At 29.2% G+C, this 21007-nt stretch overlaps 1 protein-coding gene across 3 annotated transcripts in view; it reads right to left on the reverse strand.

Annotated features, from left to right (window-relative positions):
* Window positions 1-913: 913 nt before the first annotated feature.
* Window positions 914-21007, reverse strand: part of LOC118184605 (potassium voltage-gated channel protein Shal-like) — a 558555-nt gene continuing 538461 nt past the window's right edge. For 2 of the 3 annotated variants that reach the window (XM_085813100.1, XM_085813099.1), the window contains one exon: window positions 9095-9290. In XM_085813100.1, coding sequence (XP_085669226.1) covers window positions 9244-9290 — 47 coding nt within the window. In that variant the 3' untranslated portion in view covers window positions 9095-9243. Of the gene's footprint in view, window positions 9291-21007 lie in introns of all 3 variants that reach the window. The other variant, XM_085813098.1, reaches the window with a different exon arrangement.

Below are 21007 nucleotides of genomic sequence, written 5' to 3' on the forward strand. Positions count from 1 at the left end.
CACTCTTACAATGAAACATTCGTCAGTCTCTCTGGGCAGTACAATCAAATAATCACTGCTGCAGAAGTATTTAATCATCTGCAACTTTGACTTCTGCAGCTGAAGAAGTAGGTACTAATTAACCTTCGAAAGTATTAATACTCCAGTCTTATGCACATTATGCTGATTTTTATTCGTAGTTATTATTATACTTAACATGATAAATCTTTATTCACTATAAATCACATTTATAATCGCCTTTCGTATCACAAATTCGGTTGCTTTCGCTCTCTGATTGCAATCACAATTTGATCTCTGCAATTGCAATCTGATGTAATCAGAAATTGCAGTCGCTCTCTGATTTGTAAAATTATTCATAAAAAAAATCCTCGTAGCTCGGTGTAGATTTTACATAAACTTCTTTCGATTTTGAGGCTTTTAACATAATTTCCTGTTTTTCAAGAGGAACGAAATTGTTAGGTAACCCGTGTAAAACTCTACAAGTTTACTCCGTGTACTCTCTCTCTATAAGTTTATAGTATGTAGTGGGAAATTCTGATTGGCAGTTGCATTAAAAATGGAGCATGGGTCTAAGGAAGTGTCATAACATATCATAAATTGTGAATTCTTTTACTTTGCGGCTTCTATTTATCTTCATGATATTTTTTGCTTCATGATTTTAGTGTTTCATTGACTTTTCGAAATATTAACTAACTAAATTCTGCCATTTGTTTCCTTTCACTTTCTTCTGCATTTAAGATTATCTTTTCAAAACGATAACAAAAATTAATTATCAATAAAGAAAAATAGTTCTCAGTGTTTTATATGCATTATTATGAGAAGTTTATTCTCGAAGCATATTTTTGTTACACAAAAGAAATGGATTAAATAAAAATAAAAATTAGGAGTGCTACAACAAAGGAAGACACAAGAAAACGGAAAACAGGCGTTTATTAAAGGCCTTTTCTAGCAGCTTTTAACACATAGAGTGCTAAACACACAATAAGATACTTTTTTATTATATGAACATTTCTGCATAATAGGCATTTTGTTTCAAGGTATGACAAAGATTTACTTTTTTTTAACGAAATAATGAGCTTGTAAATTGCTTTTTTTCATCATGTACAAATTCTTTTTAAGGAAAATATGGTGAAATACTTTTTTATATTAGAATTGCTTATACGATGGTCTTAGGTTATAGTTTTATCTTATGAAGATATTTCATATCAAGCTCGTTACATCGCTGTTTTTGTGTAAGGCGCTATCCCTTCAGGGTTACCAAACGTATGTCTTGTTTTTAAAACCATTATTACCATTAGAAAGATAGTACATGCTAATATTTATGATTTTTTATTATATCTAGCATAGAAATTGCATTTTACTTTTAAGAATTAATCATCCTTTATTACTGCTCTGTAGTAAAATGCTATTTTAAAGATGCCTTTTATCTGAAAGCAAAATATTTTTGAGTTTTGATGGCAATCATATTTGTGATGAAATATTCCGTAGACCATGTGAATCGAATATCAGAAAATGAATCGTTTGGAACAAGTAGTTAGTTTTATTGCTGTAAAAAAGTTAATTCTGTAAAAATTGCCTCTGCTGTGCAAATCAGAAGCGCATAAAATTAAATTTTCAAATATACAAGCTTATGTATCATATTAAATAATTAAAATAATTTTAATGCTTTTATTGTATGCCTTTAAAAATCAACTCATCAAATGTATTTTTTTTTTTTAATTTATGTTCCCTCTAATAGACCCGCAGCAAAAAATAGGCGGTTTATAAAAGCGGATAGCAGCAAAAATGTGTGAATGTTAGTATGCAGGTGAAATGTAAAAATAATGAGACTTCTTTGAAAGTAAATTAAAAACCAACTTCTGTATTAAAAGGATAAAATTCGATTCCATTATATATGTGAATGAACTTAATTGTAAATATTTTATTTAAAATGGTAATCGTCGTGTATAAAAAATTACCTTATTCGAAAAATACATGGTTTATAAAAAAAGGTAATTAAATTTTCTAAGTGATCTTGGTGCTATATTTTGCCAGTTGCTAAAATTATGATTAACAAAACTACATGCAAATATTTTCAAATTTGATCCCATAAAAAATATAGGGATCTTGTTTTGCATTTTTTTTTAAAAAGAGAAGTAGCAAAAAACAATAAGCTCGGATGCGGACGCAAGAAATCATTTTAAGAATTTACTTCTCATCAAAAATAAATCAGATACATCTGGAAATACCATAAGCTCATACGCAACCGTCTGCATTTAATAAATTATGTTCAATTCAGATGGCTGTACGGTAAAGGATGATAAAAATTATCAATATTTCGTTATGAAGAATAATTGACAAGAATGCATTAATTTAGGACTGGACATTATTTCTTATTATGCATGTATCTTGGTATACTTCTCTCTCTCTTACATAATATTTTTTTATTATTGCTTTTAAAAGTTTTTGTTTTAATTCAAACCACAAGAATTATTCTTCTTCAAAATTTTAAATTTGGTGAAAGTGGTTTTGATATTATATACATACTATGAGCTTTTATGAATAATGTGATCAATTTTGATTTTAACTTCAATGAAAAAAAATAATTTTGAAACTCAGAATGCATTTTAACGTTAAAATTATTATTATTATAAAAGAATTGAAGTGGATACCGATAATAAATCCAATAAGTTAAACTAATTGATTAATTTAATTGTTATGAGTATTTTTAATTTTGTAAAGTTTAACTGTGGTAAATCCTAATTAGAAAAGACTTCTGGAAACATAAGGAATATTGTGTGGTATTTTTGAGATCTGGAAAATCATTTTGTGAGGACTCAAAATGCAGCTATATTTTGATTTCAGTTAACTTTAAAATTAGAAAACTTTCCATATACTAATTCTAAAAGATAAATTTGTGTATGTGAAACTTGTTAATAATAAATTTCGCGAAATATTATCATTTTACTTTTGAAACTACAAATATCTAGAAAAATTATTTTCGATTTCGAATAGTGAATTTATTGTTTACTGCACAAAATAAATTATTTACAATATTTATTATTATTATTACTATTTCTTATTACGTCTATTACTATCACTATTTCGAAATCTGCTTAGCCTTTAGAAATTCATGTAGTAGCATTCGATTTGAACCCATATTTTAAAATGAAATCGGAATTAATTAAATCCTTTAAAGATCATTGATCATTGCCAATTTATATTAAGTGTGGAGCCAGAATTTACGCTTGTGCAAAATATTGTACGAATTTACACTTTTTAAAATGCATAAGAAAGGGTACATCAAAACTATTTAAAATTGTCACAGTTCAGTTTTTCTGATCTTCCAAGAAAAACTGTAATAGGATTTTTCTTTTAAATATTTTTGCGACTGTTCTGTAATATCTGTATATCAGTCTGTGACTGAGCCGTAATATTAATGAAAAAATTCAAAATGGAAAAATTAATATAAACTATCTTACATATAGATTAATACATTACGCTTTAAGTATATATGAACTTCTGGATAATCAATAAAGAATTTAAAACATTAATGCTTTATAAAATAATATATTATACGATATTATAATTAACAATTGATAATTAAATAAATGCATAATTCAACGCAACAGATATAATGTACCTTTTAATTTCGCAAATATGAGAGAAACTGCACCAAGAAAATCATTATTTTGTACAGCTGCTTAATATATCAACGCTTTCAGTTATTCTGATTTATAATTTTGTTTCGTAATAATTAGTGTTAATTTTTCTACGTTTGGTAACCCTTATACAGAGAAGCAAAGCACCTAATTAGGCAGGCAAGGATTGCAGAAGGAAAACGTTGTTCAAAAGGCAACACAACCTTTTCTGAAATGTTGTATACACAGCGAGGTTGATTATTTTATACATACACATACATATATAATTATATATATATGTAGGGCTTTTGTGTGGTACTTGAAAAAGAAATAAAGACTGTTCATTGTCTTAGCTTATATACAGATTCCTCAAAATAAATTAACATATACAACAACATCACTATCTTGCACCTTCTTGAAGGAGAACATCACATTTCATGTAAAAAGAAAATGAAAGAAAACTTGGATTGGAAGGCTTAAAGCAGTGAGCAGCGAAAATGCCCAGAGAAATGTAATAAAGTGCTTTCGGTTGTCGGTAAACATTTTCAATGCTCTGCGTCGAGTGTGTGATACAAAAATATTCTGGTTTTTATATTTCTTTCTTCAGAGTATGTTTTTTTACAGAGAAGAACTTCTCAATCAACTAATAGCAATTTATTTGTTTTGTTGTACAAAATATCGAATTAAATGCATTCTTAAACTTTGTAATACTTTGCTGATATATGTGTTTGCATTTCATAAGACTCCTCGAGAGATTAAAATTCAGTTAAAAAATTATTGTGAAATATACTTAATTATTAATTTATAAAACTAAAAGGATTCATTTGAATTTTTAAATTTGTAAAACTTTGAAGAAATACAAATGTTAAATCAAATAAATGATCTCATAAAAAGGGTTAAAATAATTATAATCAAATGAAAAATTACTCGCATAGTTTCGAAAGAAATTTTAATTTAGAAAAAAGAGCTATAAAATAAAATTTAGAATTCAAGTTAATTTTTATAATAAATTCTCAGCTGCTCAAATGTAATACACATTATAAAATGTAAAATATTTTTGTATTATATCACATATGAGAAATTTGGAAGTTCATATATTTCATTCATGTCGCAGTAAACACGAATTTGCAACAAGAATATTCAACGTTATTTCTTCGAAGAATATGTGTATATTAATGCAATTCAGTTAATGTAAGTTTTAAGCATTTTCTGAATTACGCTTGTATATATAGATATATGTATATATATATTTATTAAAAAGTACATTACCTAATTAAAAAATGTGTTAAGTTTCTTAAGCAGTTTTCCGACATTCATTGATAGTAAGTTCTACTCCGTCAAAAACATATACCATTTACTTATAAGGTAATAATAAAGGATGTAAACACCATACCAAAGTATCAATACCTGAAATATATTTGTCTGCTTTCTTGGAAAACTTTTAAGTATAATATATTTCTTTAAGTAATCCCTGAACTTAAGAAAAGACGAAACAGAATTTTTACAGGTTTTGCCCATAGATGGCGCTGTGATAACAGCAATCTGAAGAATCTACGTTTCGCCAGTTAACGATTTTTTTTGCGCAGCTTTGACATCTAAATTATTTCGCTCAACTGAACAAAAATTGACTCGGCTAGACACTGGCATTTGATTCAAGAAACAGTTTTGTGTAACAACAATGAACATACGAAATTTCTTTTGTAATGTGAAAACAAAAACTATGGCGGGAGTCTTTCGTTTAGGAAGAGGAAGGATAATAAAACACACTCAAAGTGACAACCAAAGAATACCTTCGTTTTACCTCCTTTTTACCCATATTATCTAATAATACAATCCATATGCGTTGTAGGGTAAAAAGCAGGTGATAGTTAGGCCTTGCTAAACTTTAATATATAGTTTTATACTTCCAGAACTTTGACTAGATTGTATCATCACTGACTGGACCACTGAAGAGAACTTATTAATGTCAGCAGTAATATTTTCTTCCAAGTTCATTTTTGTTGTTATTTGTTGCAAGAATAAAATGTTCGTATTTTTATAACGCTCATGTTATTAGTTATTTTGTAAACTTCGTCAATTTCATCACAGGAAGTTAAATTTGACATCGATTTTTTTCACAATTCACGTGATCACATATATCGGACCAGCTTCATGGCTGATGGGAAGAATACAGTCAGTCTTCAAGGATGCTTAATCTGGAGAAAGTGGCACAGAAGCACAGCATTAGCTTTCTATTTTATTGAGACATTCAACTAAAAGGATTGGTTACTATATTAAACACTGTACTAAAATATGCATAATTTATACATTTCATTGCATTGAAATTTTGAAACTCAAATGGAAGTGGTATGATGCAATTAGTTCTTATTGTGACGGAAAGATAGTTATTAATTCAATCTTTTTCATCTAATAGCTTGCTAATCAGGATTTCATTTTGAAATTATTTAATAAAAGTAAAACAAACGAATAGTGTAATATAAATTACTACTTTATAAAACTATCATAATTTAAATTTATTATATTGCTTAATTAACAAGTTTATTTATAATAATCAAGTAACGAGAAAAAACGACTGATTTCAAAATTTTCTTAGTAAATAATTATAACATCAACTATGAAGTCTAGGAACAAAAAAACATATATGCTATTTAACATAAAAATAAACAGACGTATATTAATTAAACCAATTTCTAATCCATTAATGATCTATCCTCAAAGCAAAAACATTAAAAGTAAATGGAAGAGTTTCTCATATGGTATATCGCTGGCTTCAAAGATAGCTATTTATTATGCTATAGTAGCTATAATGTATAGGACACTAGAGGGATTGTTTTATTTTTGTGTATTGCAGTATAGTGTCAAACAATAGCAAAATATAATCTTTTTTTTTCTTATCTAATGGTGTAAATATAGTCAGTATATTATTAAGATTCTTACAAGAACATTTTTAGGAGGTAAACAAAAATAACTGACGAAAAATTATTAGCTCTGAAAATGTAAACAAACGCGCAGAAAGCAGTTACAGTTACGGCTAAGATCAAAGGTTTGCTCAAAGTAAAAAGTATTGCTTGCAGGAATGAAAAAAATTGTACAATAACGCTTCCAAAATGTTCGTTTACCATTTTACAGACATTTAAATGCCAGTATATATTTAGTGATATGAAACAAAAATAAAAAGAGATGTTACGTATAAAATTTATAGACAGGAGTTGAAGTCTAACAAAAAATTTAAATAAAGGAATTTTAATGACGAGTCTTATGGGAATATCATAGCCCAAAAATTTTTCGATTACACTTCGTACGAGTCCCCCATTAGCGGCTTAGCTGTAAAATCGCTGAACACTGGTAGTTCGGTCCAACTTTCGAATCTCTGCGAAAGGGCTCGATGCATGGGTGTTTTCGTGATTTTCCGCACGTGTAACGTGTATGCAAGTTCTTATGGACGCATTTGGGAATTAAGCGGGCGCAGCCCGGGTAAAATCGCTGAACACTGGTATTTCGGTCCAACTTTCGAATACCGGCGAAATTTAACACGGGAACTCTTTTACACACGAGCAATATATAGCGGGCTTCAGCCCGCTCTGCTGGCGGGCTTGCCCGCTAGTCAGCATATTTATTCACAGTCATATTTGTTACTTCTTGTTTAGACTCAGACTATGTTTTAAAAAGTGTAAATAAATGTAAGCATTCTTAGCTTGGATATAATTTCCGATTGTTCCAAATTTGTTCTTGAAATAAATTCTCATAACCAATGACGGCTGTTAAAATAAAATATAGCCCCCAAAATACATAAAGATACTGTTACTAAAAATATTTTTGAAAGTAAGTAAAAATTATAATCGCCAATAAAAATAAAGCTTTCTATTATAAAATAAAAAAAAATCATTCATTATTAAAAACGAAATATTTATTCTTTTATGTTAGAATGTTTCAGTTTCTTTTCTGCTTAAAGCTTTAATAAGAGTAAAGAAAAAGTTATTTTTCTTGTGTACCACTTTGAAATTTATTTGTTTCTTAGGAAAATTTATGTTTGAAAACGTTTTAATATAATGCACTATATATTTTAGCTTATCTTATTAATATATTAATTAACAGGTACGTACCAGCATAAATTATTATTCGAGCCTTGTCTATGTGATAATGAATTCTTCGTACAGTTTAATTTCATATATTGTACTTGTTTATGAAACAAGTAACAATGCTTCTGCGCCGCTTTCTCTCAGACCACTTTTAGAAATCAGAGCTAAAATATTTTATCTTCTCTTGAATCTAGAGACATTTATGAAATCTTTTATCACTATGGCAATGGCGGTAATCTGAATTTAGATGACAACTTCAAAAACTTCAGATGGTGGTAGAGGCATGGTGAGTGCGACGCTTTATTCTACATATAATATTTGAAATATTGAAGATGATTTTCTTCTTAGTAACCTGGGCTATGCCAAAGAGCCATAATGCATACATTTAAGGACAATGCATAACTATAATGAATGCTTGTTTGTAATGATGATGAATTTCTGCAGTTACTAAATGTCCTCTAATAGATTCAGAATCTAGCATCACGATAGCCTTTCCTATTACTGTAATTTAAATTGCCAAGTACATCAAAAACTACAGATCATTTTCAGCAAATAAGAAAATGCAAAAATATGAAAAACTTGTGTCAGTCAATTTTAAATATTTAGCCAAAATTAAGTAATTGCTGAATTATAAAAAAATATAATAAAATTCTATGTCAAATGTACTTTTGAGTTTACATTGTTTAACAGATTGTTTCTTAATAATCGCTGTTAATTTTGATTTTAAATCTATTACTAATCTTAATCTCTATTGGATTTTTTTCAACTTTATTTCCTTATATTTTCTATATACTTTTTATTAAGAAAAGCAAATTTTGGACCGTAAAAAATATAAGTATTTCTAAAAATTAACAACGTTTGTGAAGTTCTTTAGTTTATATAGCAATGCTGCGGAAGTTAAAAAGACTACAAATTCGGTGAATAATCGCTTTGATAAGAGTTCTGTGCTCACTATCTAAAACTTGCTCTGTTGATTTAACAAAAGACAGCTGGAATAAAGAACGCATAATGAAATGCCACCTAAACTATTTGCTATATCACCAGTGTTTTCAGGTGTGTGAATGAGTGCTATTCGTAGATGAAATGAGACTGATTTTATGGTGTGGTTAATGATATAATGTTTCCTTGCTAATGTTGAAGGCAAATTATTGGATGAAGGGAAACAGCATGCATTGTCCTTCCATCCATGCTTACGACTCATTGCTCTCTGCCAGCAGGTGCTCTTGCATTTTGCGTAAAAACTTATGACATCACTAACTCTTTTACAGAGTAAGCACAGAGAAAGGCGCGTTGGTTCTCTTGGGATGGGACGTGTGAGGGCTCGCTTGATAGGTTATGAGGATGGAACTCAGAGCGTGGAAATCCTAACAAGTTCCGATGAAGGATTCGGTGAAGGTGTGGCCGTGCTCTGAGTGTCCGAAGGGTCATCAGATGGGACCGGAGTCGAAACCATGACCACTGGTGGGAAGCAACGTCCATATTTATGGTCATGCGGTCGCCGACGGGAAGAAGTTCTCCTTCTATCTGGTATCCGCAGCTGGATATCATTCATTTCCTCCTCCGGGTCGGAGATGGTCACTGTCGTACGATGCTGGAAAGAGAAATACATGTAACAGTTATATTATTATTTTTATACATAAGCACTGTTAATTAACATAACGCCTAGTTAACCAATATGAGTTTTAGTATTTGTAAGTTTTATATGAATGAATATATAGAAAAATTCTTCTCAACCACGTACGTTCTAAATATTCATAAAAAGTTTTAAAATTTTATGGAACAAGGTGACCAGTTCTTTTATACATATCTGAAAGTGATAATATGTAAAAGGGCCCACCAGCGGCCGAGCGGTAAAGTCGCTGAACACTGGTAGTTCGGTCCGAGGTTCGAATCCCGCGAACGGGCTGGCTGCATGGGCGTTTTCGTGGTTTTCCCCATGTGTAACGTGTATACGAGCCAGTTTCCCTTAGAAAGTCCTCCACGAAAGGCATCCCTCCCCTTAGGCAGATAGCCCTAGTGTGCTTTGCCATAATTAAATACACCAACACTAATATGTAGAAGTATAGAAACTAAATGTATTTTAAAATAAATAATTTAGAAACGTTCAAAGGGTTTTAGTCCATATTGTATGACAAAGGAAAACAAATATTAACATGATTGAGAAAATGGATAAAAACTAAGCACTTCATAAATATGCTAGAAATTCTAGTCCCTAGAGAGGTATATTATTAATGAAAATAAATGCAAGATAAGATATCATAAAATTAGATAGATAATAAACAGGATATAGTATAATAATAATAGATAAATAAACAGGATCATATAGATAAATAAATAAACAGACTGGACGGCTGAATTGGACGGAATTCTGAAAAGTAACAAGACAGAAGACAGCCAAACAAAGAAATGTGTACCATATAAAGAGATCTTATATATGTCCCAAGAAAATATGATGCGTCTAAATATATGTCTTTAAGAACATCCAGCATATATATGAATAATTCTTTTCGCTTCCATATTAAATACTAATATAATCACAATATTCTAATTGTTTTCGAACAGAAAATTGTTAAGGTAAGGAAAAAAATAACAAATATTATTTCTTTATAAGATTTCATTACATGTCTATTAGGTAAACCCTTTCTGAAGATTAATGATTTCAAATATTTATGCTATTTTCCTTTTTGTAAGTTTTTCGGTAAAGAAATCTAGTAAGAGATGGAGATAGAGCGAAAAGTATTTTCAAGATATAAAAGATTAAGAATTAAAAATGACACATTTTCAGGTATTTAAATTTATTCATGGCAAAAAAGAGTATAAAGCGAAGATAAAGTTCATGTAACAGGTTCATTGCAAAAATTTCTATTCCCCCCCCCCACCTTTTTTTTAGTCTAAAGGCGCAATTTGCCCAGAAGGGCTATTAATTTCGTTTTGTCATTTTGCGTCGTCCACTATAAAATGGCGTTTCACTTTTCAAATGGTTGCCACCAAATATAAGAGCCCTGCATTATTTTTAAAGAAATTAAATATTGAAGAATCTGCATGAATGCATGTATGTTTCTCGCACTGTGAAAAAAAAAAACGACGGTACCTAGAATCATCAAATTTTGAATAACGTAGTCCTCCACTCGAATATGGACATCTGGAAGCCCAAACTTGGAATTTGTGTTATTATCTATTTCATATTTTGTCAGGCATTAAAGAATTTTTGATTAAGAAACTCCACGATTTCAAAGCGAGGAATGGCAACACTGTACGGGGGGAAAAATAACTCCAGCACGTGACACTCTGCATCGGAAATTGTAAAGATATGCCCTTTTTAAATATTTTGTGATATTGCTATTGAATTGAATTTTATGGTTTAAGTGCAAAAAATGTGATATTTAATAAATAAAAGTAACACACAAACGTTAAGAAAACGCCCCTTTGGGCGTGATATAAAATCTGAAAGCTTTCAGATTTTATTTTTGATGTTTTAGTAGAAATTTTCCAAATTTCTGTTGGGAAGCTACGTTACATTCCTTTATATCATTATCATCCTTTATATCATTTACGCATCTTGGCAAGTATTGTTGTTGCATGGATCGTAAGATTTTAATTTATCTCGTATGCGGCCTAGCTATTACCCCTCCCCCTGTTTCCAGAGTGATGCCATTTGACATGAAATAAGATCTTTTCTTTTATTTATCATTCAAAACGTAATGGTCAGGCTTTGAAAACTGAGCAATTTGAAAAAATAAAAGCTCCTTCTAATAATCAAGATTTTATTTTATTTTAAGAATATATCTGCTTAGTGATATTTTTAATGTATTTAACTCACAACATATCTAACTGATAATTTTTAAAAACGTTTGCAGCATTACTGTAATTTATCAAAGATGTTTCTAGTGATATATATTACATACTCGACGTAGAATTTTTGATAGATTTTTTTCTTTCTTTTTTTCTCCTTCTTAATAGTTCTTCAAAAATATTTCTGCCAAGAAGCCGTAAGCTTCGTCCCTTAAAAAACGTAGGTATTATATAAATTTTGTGCCAGTTAAAGTGTTTTAACTTTGTATTAAAGTACTTCTAACTTCAATAAAATGCTTTAATCTGATGTGCAAATTAATTTTTCTCTCCAAAACACTTAGCCAATGAATTAACTGTTTTTCTAATTCTATTGAATTAGATTTAAGCTTATGAGAATTAATTTAATATATTAGTTATTTATTATATCAATAAAAGTATTTAAGTGGATTCTGATTACAAGAGTAAGAAAACTTCAGGAAACTCTAAGCTCAAAATTTTAGAAAACGGAAAACTTAAGCTCTTATTTGTCAAACTTTTTCATATGACTTATTCCTGTCAAACTATGCGCCTAAGCCAATCCAGATTTTATAAGCAAGTTTTCTTTCTTTCTTTTTTTTTAACTAACGTTTCGCGAGAAAAATAAAACGAATCATATTTAAATTAGTTTCTAAATTTACTTATTCCTTTTCTAAAAGCATCTTAGAAAGTACAGATTTTTGAATCATTATACGACTGAAGATCATTTATTTTTTGTTAACTTCTGTCATTATATTAGTGTCTTTCTTTCTTATTTGAAATTAGCAGATAGATGATAAAAATAACTCAGTATGTAACAGAATGTACAAAAAATATTGTCGAAAATAAGGGTTCTTATCATTGGATCATACGTTCTACGTTCTTAAGTAAATAAATAAAATAAAAAATATATTTTTTTAATGCTTCCGAATAGTTTATTCAAAAAATATTCATGTCACGTAGTTCAAATTTACTTTAAACATTAAATATTCAGAATGATATTTATTGTACACTATGAAGAAAAGGGAACGTACAATGAATGGCGCAATGAAACAATATTATATCACGACTTTTTAGTGGACGCAAAGGGGTTTTCATAATCGCATGCGGGATCCTCTCGCCAAGATGCCGCTGCTGTGTACCTTTGCGCTTTCATTAATAATGAAGCTAAGTGAGCCTCTTCAGTACACATGACATTTAATAGCCAGTCAGCAATGTTTCCCATATGTATAGCTCTATTTGTAAACTTATGACATCTCTAGAAATATACTAATTTCAGTTCCCTTAGGTGCTGAATTTTGTAACCTTACATCTAACATGATCCTGAAAGATCATCCCACCATCTCGTACAAAACCAGTACGACCTTCTGACAAAACGGCTGCTTACGAGGACAGCAAAAGCGTCACCTGAAAAAATGTAATTATACTGGCAAAAATACCTTTGTGAATTAAAGAAAAGAAATCTGATGTCTTTCTGTAAATTTCCCTGATATCACATTTTGCTATGTCATTACTTTTAGAAATATTAAATTTTGACTTATTCTATTACGTTTGAATGAACTGTTATATTAAATTGATTGTTAATTAACAGTTACAAAAACCTGTTAATATTTTATATTAGTTAAAAGTCTTTTTTGGTCTTTTGCTTTTTATTTGAGAACCATGTCATATTCACCGGGTAAAATAAAAAACATAAATTTATTAAAACTCATAAAAGATTTAGCTTACAAATTTTTCTAAGCAATAAAACCTTGCAGACAAATTTAACTAAATCAAAAAAAAAAAAAAAAAAAAAAAAAAAAACTGAAATCTAAAAAAAATATTATTCTATCTTATGAAGTAGAGTGTACGAGTTCTTTACAGAAATGAGTACAGTCACTTATCAGTGTACTTTCAAGTCTTTTTCAGCCATATTTTTAACATTATAATATGTTGTATCTTTTTTTTTAAAAAAGGGGTTAAGATAAAAGTATGATGATTTATTAATTGCTCACGCAGAATTTCTCGATGTAAGCGAGTCCAATGTATGCTTTATTTTAACACGCTATAATGTGATCTTAAATTGTAAGCGGGGAATAATGCAAATAAATTCCAATTTCATTAAATTTAATGAGAAAATGTATTACTTCATGCCTCAAAAAATGTCTTAAAATTTCCGGATTGAAAACAATTAATTATTAAAATAAACGTTGCAGGTATATTTTTACACAGGCAGAAAAAATTAAAAAAAGGTACTTAATGATAATTTTACGAAGTGCAATAAAAGACAACTGGCCGGTAGCTCAAGTTGTGTGTTACCATGTAGTCTAATGAGATTTACCTTCACAACAAAGAAATATGCAAAATTTTACGCCCGTACTTTTCACATGTATAGAAAGAACTACCAGGTCAAGTTGAGGGAAACAAAGATAAAAAATTTGTTGTGGTGAATTATGCACCACACAACGAGGTTAGACTGGAAAACGTACCACATTATATTGCCAAGACCGTTATTTAGCAACAAATGCTAAAAGAAATAGACAGCTAACGTTAGCCGAGATTGCAAGGAGTTCGCTGAAGCTACAGAAAGTCCATCACCTATTACATCGCCTACTTTCTTGTATATATATCGTGAGACTGCATAAAAGGGGGTTAAAATGCAAGGAAGCCCATGATTTATGTCTCATTGACAAGGGCTGTGAAAGGCAGTCGTTGGCAGTGGTGGGAATTAATCGAGACTAAACTGGAGCGGAGTTCTGTTTACTGATGACTTTCTGATAAGTCTCGTTTTCGTCTGAAAAGTGATTCCAGACTTCTTGCAACAATGGACGTAATAGGAATATGAAGCGGTCACTGTGCCACAAATATGAAGCAATCAGCTTTCATCCCATACGTCTTTTTTTTTTCCCTTGCCCACTTCCTCTTCACAATGGGATGCTATGGGCGTCGATGATATCCTCGACAACATTTTCGGCATTTTTTAAATTTAAAGTGACACAATGATTTTTTTTTGTTCTGTTATTGGATGTTCAGAAATAATTGATGCATTAAAAATGAAAAATTAAACTTCCATAGGTACGTTGTTTTTATAGACAAAGTAATTTATGTTTTCATTTCCCTTCGTAATTTTCTTCTTTCTTTTGTGTTAGAACTCTCTATGCGTGGTCGTCTTGTATTGAAAATATCAGTTTAAGGTGGAGATAAGATTATGCTGGATATATAGATACTTGAAATTAGTTTTGAGTTAAATCAATTAAAATGAACATTTTTTTAGATTGCAAACAACCACAACGTTTAACACATTATCGTAAACTGAATTAAAATATTTCATTGAAAGATATATTTTTAATTCTTTATCCTGCCATATGCTAGAATAAGATCCAAATAAAACCAAGTTATGCCTTTAATTCCAGCAAAAAGTAAACATTACCTATTGAGCAGAAGTATAAGTATAAAGATTTATCGGAAAAGTTACATTCCATAAAAATAACACATATGTTTAATTAACTAGTTCCGTTTAAAGAAAAATAATTTTTACTTTTAGCAGAAAAATAAATACAGTCAAGTTTTTGATAATATTAAAGAAAGAGTATTAATAATAAAAGTAAATAATAAAAATATTCTTGATCTATCATAAGAATTATTTGATTTTGTTAAAATTTTAAACGATGTTTTTATCAAATTTTAATTTTTTAAATTTTTATTCTGTTTACTGATGACTAATAACTAATTAATTTAATTTATTTAATAAAATTTTTAATCAAACTGAATTAAAGGATATCAATTAACTCTGTTTTGCGAGGAAAGTATGCATTCACAGAATTTTATAAAGTGAGTGTTCTAGAAAACACTTGTAGGCTTCAGTAATGGCTCATAGCCTATTTGTAATATTATTTGCAAGAATTAAAAGTTTTAAGTATTTCTAATTTAACAAAATTTTAGTTATTAGATGATAATTTTAAAGTAATGAAACTTTATGAGAATATTAATAACCTATTTTTAGCATCTAAAAAACTTATAGATTGCTTTTTTGAAAATTGTTTCGGCTTATCAGTTTTGATTAAATTATAGAAAATAAAAGAATACCATCGAATGTTATTCAAGGTAGAAAATTAAGCTCTAATTACTTTAATTTATTTACTAACCGACTCCTCAAGGAAAGTTGGAAATAACGTCAGATATCCCAAATTTTGAAATTAAATATCTCGATCAATTTTCGACTTATAGGAGTCAAACATTTCGAGTTTTATTTTTTATAATGGGTATAAAATTTTCAAAAATATAATCATAAGGAACAGAGGACCATATAAAAAGAAAGATTTCGTTGGTTAGATAAAATTGAGCTAATTAAATTTGAAAATGTATATTTGAAAAGTGAATATATGAATATATGTGTCATTTAAAACATTTTTGTAATCACATATATCTAAGATTAATGGGTTCAAAAATAAAAGCTGTGTAACTACTTTTGTGTATTACACAGCAACTCAAATAAAATGAACTCATAAACAAAATCTCCTTAGTATGTTTTTTCACATTTAATGCATTAGTGAATGTTTTTTTTATAAAATGTATAATATATTTTTGAGCGTATGGAATTATAAAAAACTATATACAGTTAATATAAATTTAATGAAAAGGCTAAGCAACACAGCGAAAACTAAAACAATACAGTGAATGAAAGACTACCCTAAGTCGGAAATGTGTTTTATTATTCTTTACCTTTAAAGCTCCATATTATGAAAAATGGAACAGAGAAATTACCTTCAGTTTTTAACGGATATTATCAATTGGTAAAATTAAAACTGAAATGGCAATCCAAAAATAGCTTTTCCAAAATTTATATTTATCAGACAATAACGCATTTATTTCAATGTTTAAATTTCTATCTGATTAACGTTATTAAATGAAACGAAAGTAAAATAGTCTTTTTGTAGCATATGGCAATAAATCTGTAAGTTCCATTGATTTGATGGATGACGGAAGCTTAATATAATTTTTCTGCATTTGTAAGTTTTCCAAGAAGCTAACTTTTTAATTCAGTCTATAAATTTTTAATGAAAATCAGAAGTTTATTTGTAACCTTATTTACAATCGTTCAAAGATTTTCACTCAAAATGTGAATGACTTGGAATATTTGTGAAAGCTGTGAGAATAGAAACTGCTAATTTTTTAAAATAAATCTAACAGCCAATATTTGAAGCAAGTTAATTAATTTTCTCTATCGAATTCTGCACACGCTTTGGTAAAAACTTAATTCTATTGTATTAACACAGTTTATTGAATAAGAATAGAACTAGAATTACGCTTATACTGAGCCACAGCATTTCTTATACTAAAAACAATAACAATATCGTCAAGTTCAGGAAGAAGACATTAATTATATACAGTGGCTTAACAGAAACTGCGTCGCTACTTTAGATTTGTTTTCTGATTTAATCTGACTATACTATTTCTTCGTTAAATGTTCACAAATCTCAGATTGTTTAATACATTGTTAATTATCACGAATTACTATTCCTTTTTATATCTCAAAATTGAAGGGTAGTACCAAAAGTTTAAATACTAACACAATCATTATTTTCTCTATTTCACTTAAATTATTTTATAGATTTACATTTAAGACCAACTGTCTTATTACCAATATTATTTATTTTGTGAGGCATATAAGAGCATATGTAAAAATATTCCATCTTTATAGATACTTGAAATAGAAGTATAGTAATATTAATGATTATCATTTTATGAATTTAATTCCTAATCTTTCTTTGCTGTTTAATGTTATATAAATAGAAGTTAGTAAACAACAGAAAGAAAAATGCGAATTCTCACGTCTAATCAAGTTCAATTTCAATCTAAGATTTTCTCTGCATATGCTTCAATCGGTGTACTATTTTAAAAAGTAATATATTTTATAAGTAAAATCTTAAGTGGACATTAAATTTCCGTAAAATTCTTGAATGGTAATGGATGTATGTGTCTACTAATGATCAGGCTACTTCTCCACTTAAAAAAAGCAAAACTGCTTAATTAACAAGGCTTAATGTATCTATCTCCTAGGAAACATACAGTCGCTAATAAAGAAATCGTTATTTTCGTGGTGAAATGATCACTTGATGAAATGAATTGGTAAAATGATGAAAAAAAAAAAAAAAAAGCTGATGTTACTCTGTTGTGATCTTTGGTTAAATACTCTAGTGACCAACAATATGATTTTACTCATTTTATACATACAGTAATAAATTTGAATAAAAAAGCATTGAAAATTCTGAAGTTCTTTCGAGACATTGCAAGATGCTTCGAGTTTAATTTGAGACACCATTTATACTACCACATATGATTAATCTAAGTAAAGATTAATCACAGATTTCATTATTCAGTTTACTTACAATAGTTCACTTGAAGAACACTTTTTCTACTTACCAGCTAATGCAGAATTGTTTAAATACCATTGTGAAAATATATCGTGTTTTTATTATTTCCGTGGTAAACCAGTTTTGAACAAATGACAAATAATTTCTGTTTATCTAATAACTCAAAGTACTGAAGAAATCTTGAAATTGTTCCAGTTACTAAATTTCAATACAACAATGAAGTCATTTTTAGCTCTGTTGTAAAAGATGTAGACGCAGGACAAAATATTTATTAACATACTATTTAAAAAAGATAAAACTTCATTATTAAAATGTTGAAAAATTTTAAATATACCATTGAAATCTAATATTTCAATGACAAATGATTCATTTAAAATGCAAGCGAATTGAACAGCTCAGTTCTGTGAATTTCTTATAAAAATAAATTTATAAGAATTTTGTCAAAGTACATTTTCAGCTTTTAATATGCATCACAGCTATTTAAACATATCGCGTAAGTAATTTCTCTTGTAACCTCAGTAATACAATTGTGAAATAGTCTTGCGCAAAATACGCTAAGTTAAAATGGTACTTATCCTACTATTACTTTTCACTATACAGGAAGTCATTTACACTTTATGGAAAGGATTTCGCACTTCGAGAAAATTTGAATGGAACACTTCGAGAAATGCATTTGAATGGAATGCACTTCGAGAAAATTTATGGAAACGATTTCGTATTTCGAGAAAATTTGAACAGTTTCTATATTGGAAACTATTCAAATTCTCTCGTTAGCGCTTTGAGACAAAATTTTGGCATTTTTAGTTAATCATCTGTTACTGTTTTGTTTTGATTGGAATACAGAATGAGAGATTTAGTTTCGAAATAACTCGAAGATTACGTAAATGAACTTTTCGAGAAAAAAATAATTCGTATCAACAAATTGCAAAGAGGTGTAAAAATTGAAGTTATTGCATTTCAAAGAAAGGTATTTTTAATATATTAAATCTGAAAGGAAAAAAGAGTCTATCTGAAAATCTAAATAGTCAGGAATGGCATCCTAAGATTGTTCGAATTCGAGTAAATATCAAGAAGTGAAGTTTTTGATCCTGAAAGAAAATCCACGGATTCAAAGATCCATTGCATCGAAAGTGGGAATGTTTTCTGACACTGTAAGTAAAATCATTTATAAAGATTTGAAGTTAAAAAAGATGTTTAGACCGATTCATCTGCTTTTGCCAAAGCATAGGAAAGAAAAACAAATTTTAGAAAATTAAATAAAAATACACAGTTAGTGATAAATTGAAATTTGTGGTAACATTTGATGAAGCATAGATATATTTAAGTAAAAGTAATAGAAATAAATATCAATTTATATTTCTCAAGTGATAAAAATAAGAGTATGAAACGACTTCCTCAATGTACAGAAACGTTCTCAAAGGGATCATGACAATTCCAAGATTTGGTAAATTTGTATGGAAAGGACGTTAATACAGTTAAGCTTCATATGGACAAAAAGCCTCTAATGAAACGCACGATGAGAGTGGAAATTTATTTAATTTACTTAACAGTTAATTTTACTTTGAAGCAACCCTTCCTTTGCTTTTGTTTTCAACTCACAATTTTCTCCAGAATGTAAATGAGTTAACACACGTGTATTAAAATGAAGTACAAGGAAGTTAATATTTAAGGAAAAGTTTTGGAAAGTGAATTTAAAGCATGCTCTGCCTCCCTGAAGGCCACATTGCTGTCTCTGATTTACTAGAGAGATTTCTGTGGCAATGAACGCTTCTTGCCATTAGATTTGTTTAGGCCGACTTTTACGAGTGAGAACCAGCCTGCGTATTAAGTAAGCTGTGAAGCCGTTAGGCTAAACTTAACTCCATTTAATTTTAAGTTACTCGTTACCTTTTCGAAGTTAAGCCAAAAACGTTTGCTTTTGTAAGCAGAGTCGGTGCCATCTGTGAACTTTGAGTTAATAAAGGGTTTTACACCTATTTCTGGACTTGAGGATTATTCCCTACACAATCTTCTAACCTCCAGTTAGTTTATGCTACCAAAATTTAAGAAATTATAAGACATTATAAGTCAGCGTTAGAGACGTTATAAGTCAACAGCTGCTTATGTAGCAGCCGTTGACTATAGTGACCAACAATATGATGAATCAAAGAAAGAATCGGAAACTAGAATAAAATGTAATCCATTTAATTAAACACTAATCGAATCAACAGACGCTCTTCTCCTATGGACTTTGCGCTTTCGGTTTGTTAAAACGAGTTTTAGGAAAGTTGCATCCAGGAGCACGGAATACACTTTGGAAAATAATCCAAGAGGAATGGGATAAGACTGACATAATGGTGCCAAGAAATGCTTACTTTTATGGAAAATTCGAACTAGAGCTATAGGTAAGAATCAATACTATCAGATAGAAGCAAATCGACGTAAGAAATACCCCCTTCATGCATAAAAATTAGCTATAAAAATTGTTTCCATAAAGTGCGAACGACATTCTGTAATGCTAGTCTTCAGTAATAACAAAAGTTTTAAATATTAAAAATAAAAAAAAACTCTATCCATATTATAGTATCGTCAAAATTTAGATCATGATCTGCAGGAATGAATGCAAAGTAGTATAATACAGTTCATCAAAAGCATAGTTTAAGAAACATTGTGAGGGTTATGTTGATATAATTATTTAATAAATACACTGACTGAAAGTAGTTAATATATAGAGTAAACATTTTAAAGCAAGCTCTAATGAAAGGTGTATTATTAAAAATTTAATTCCTTTTCGAAAATGAAATAAATTTAATTTGGCTCATTCACAAGTTCCATCATTAGTATATTTAGCAGAATTACTATAAATTTATTCTCAAAATAAAATTATGATATAAAATGTTTAATTAGAGCTCAAATTTTATCAATACTAGCTGAAAGACTGCGCAATTAATTTTTCCATGGCCAGTTATACTGCAATCGAAGCAGTACTCTGATTAATGATCGAAATCTAATTTCCCTCAGCATTTCAGACAAAGACTAATATTGCTCATGAATGGTACAATTTACCTACGAATTATCAATGAATAATCTGTGAATTATCTTTCAATATGAATCTTTAATCCATATTCGAACTTACAATGATCTCTTAGTTTTGACACAGATTTTCTCA

This window comes from Stegodyphus dumicola, chromosome 3, assembly GCF_044657685.1.
Source record: "Stegodyphus dumicola isolate Sdum_Otavi_A_Nest chromosome 3, ASM4465768v1".
Classification (NCBI taxonomy): Eukaryota; Metazoa; Arthropoda; class Arachnida; order Araneae; family Eresidae; genus Stegodyphus; species Stegodyphus dumicola.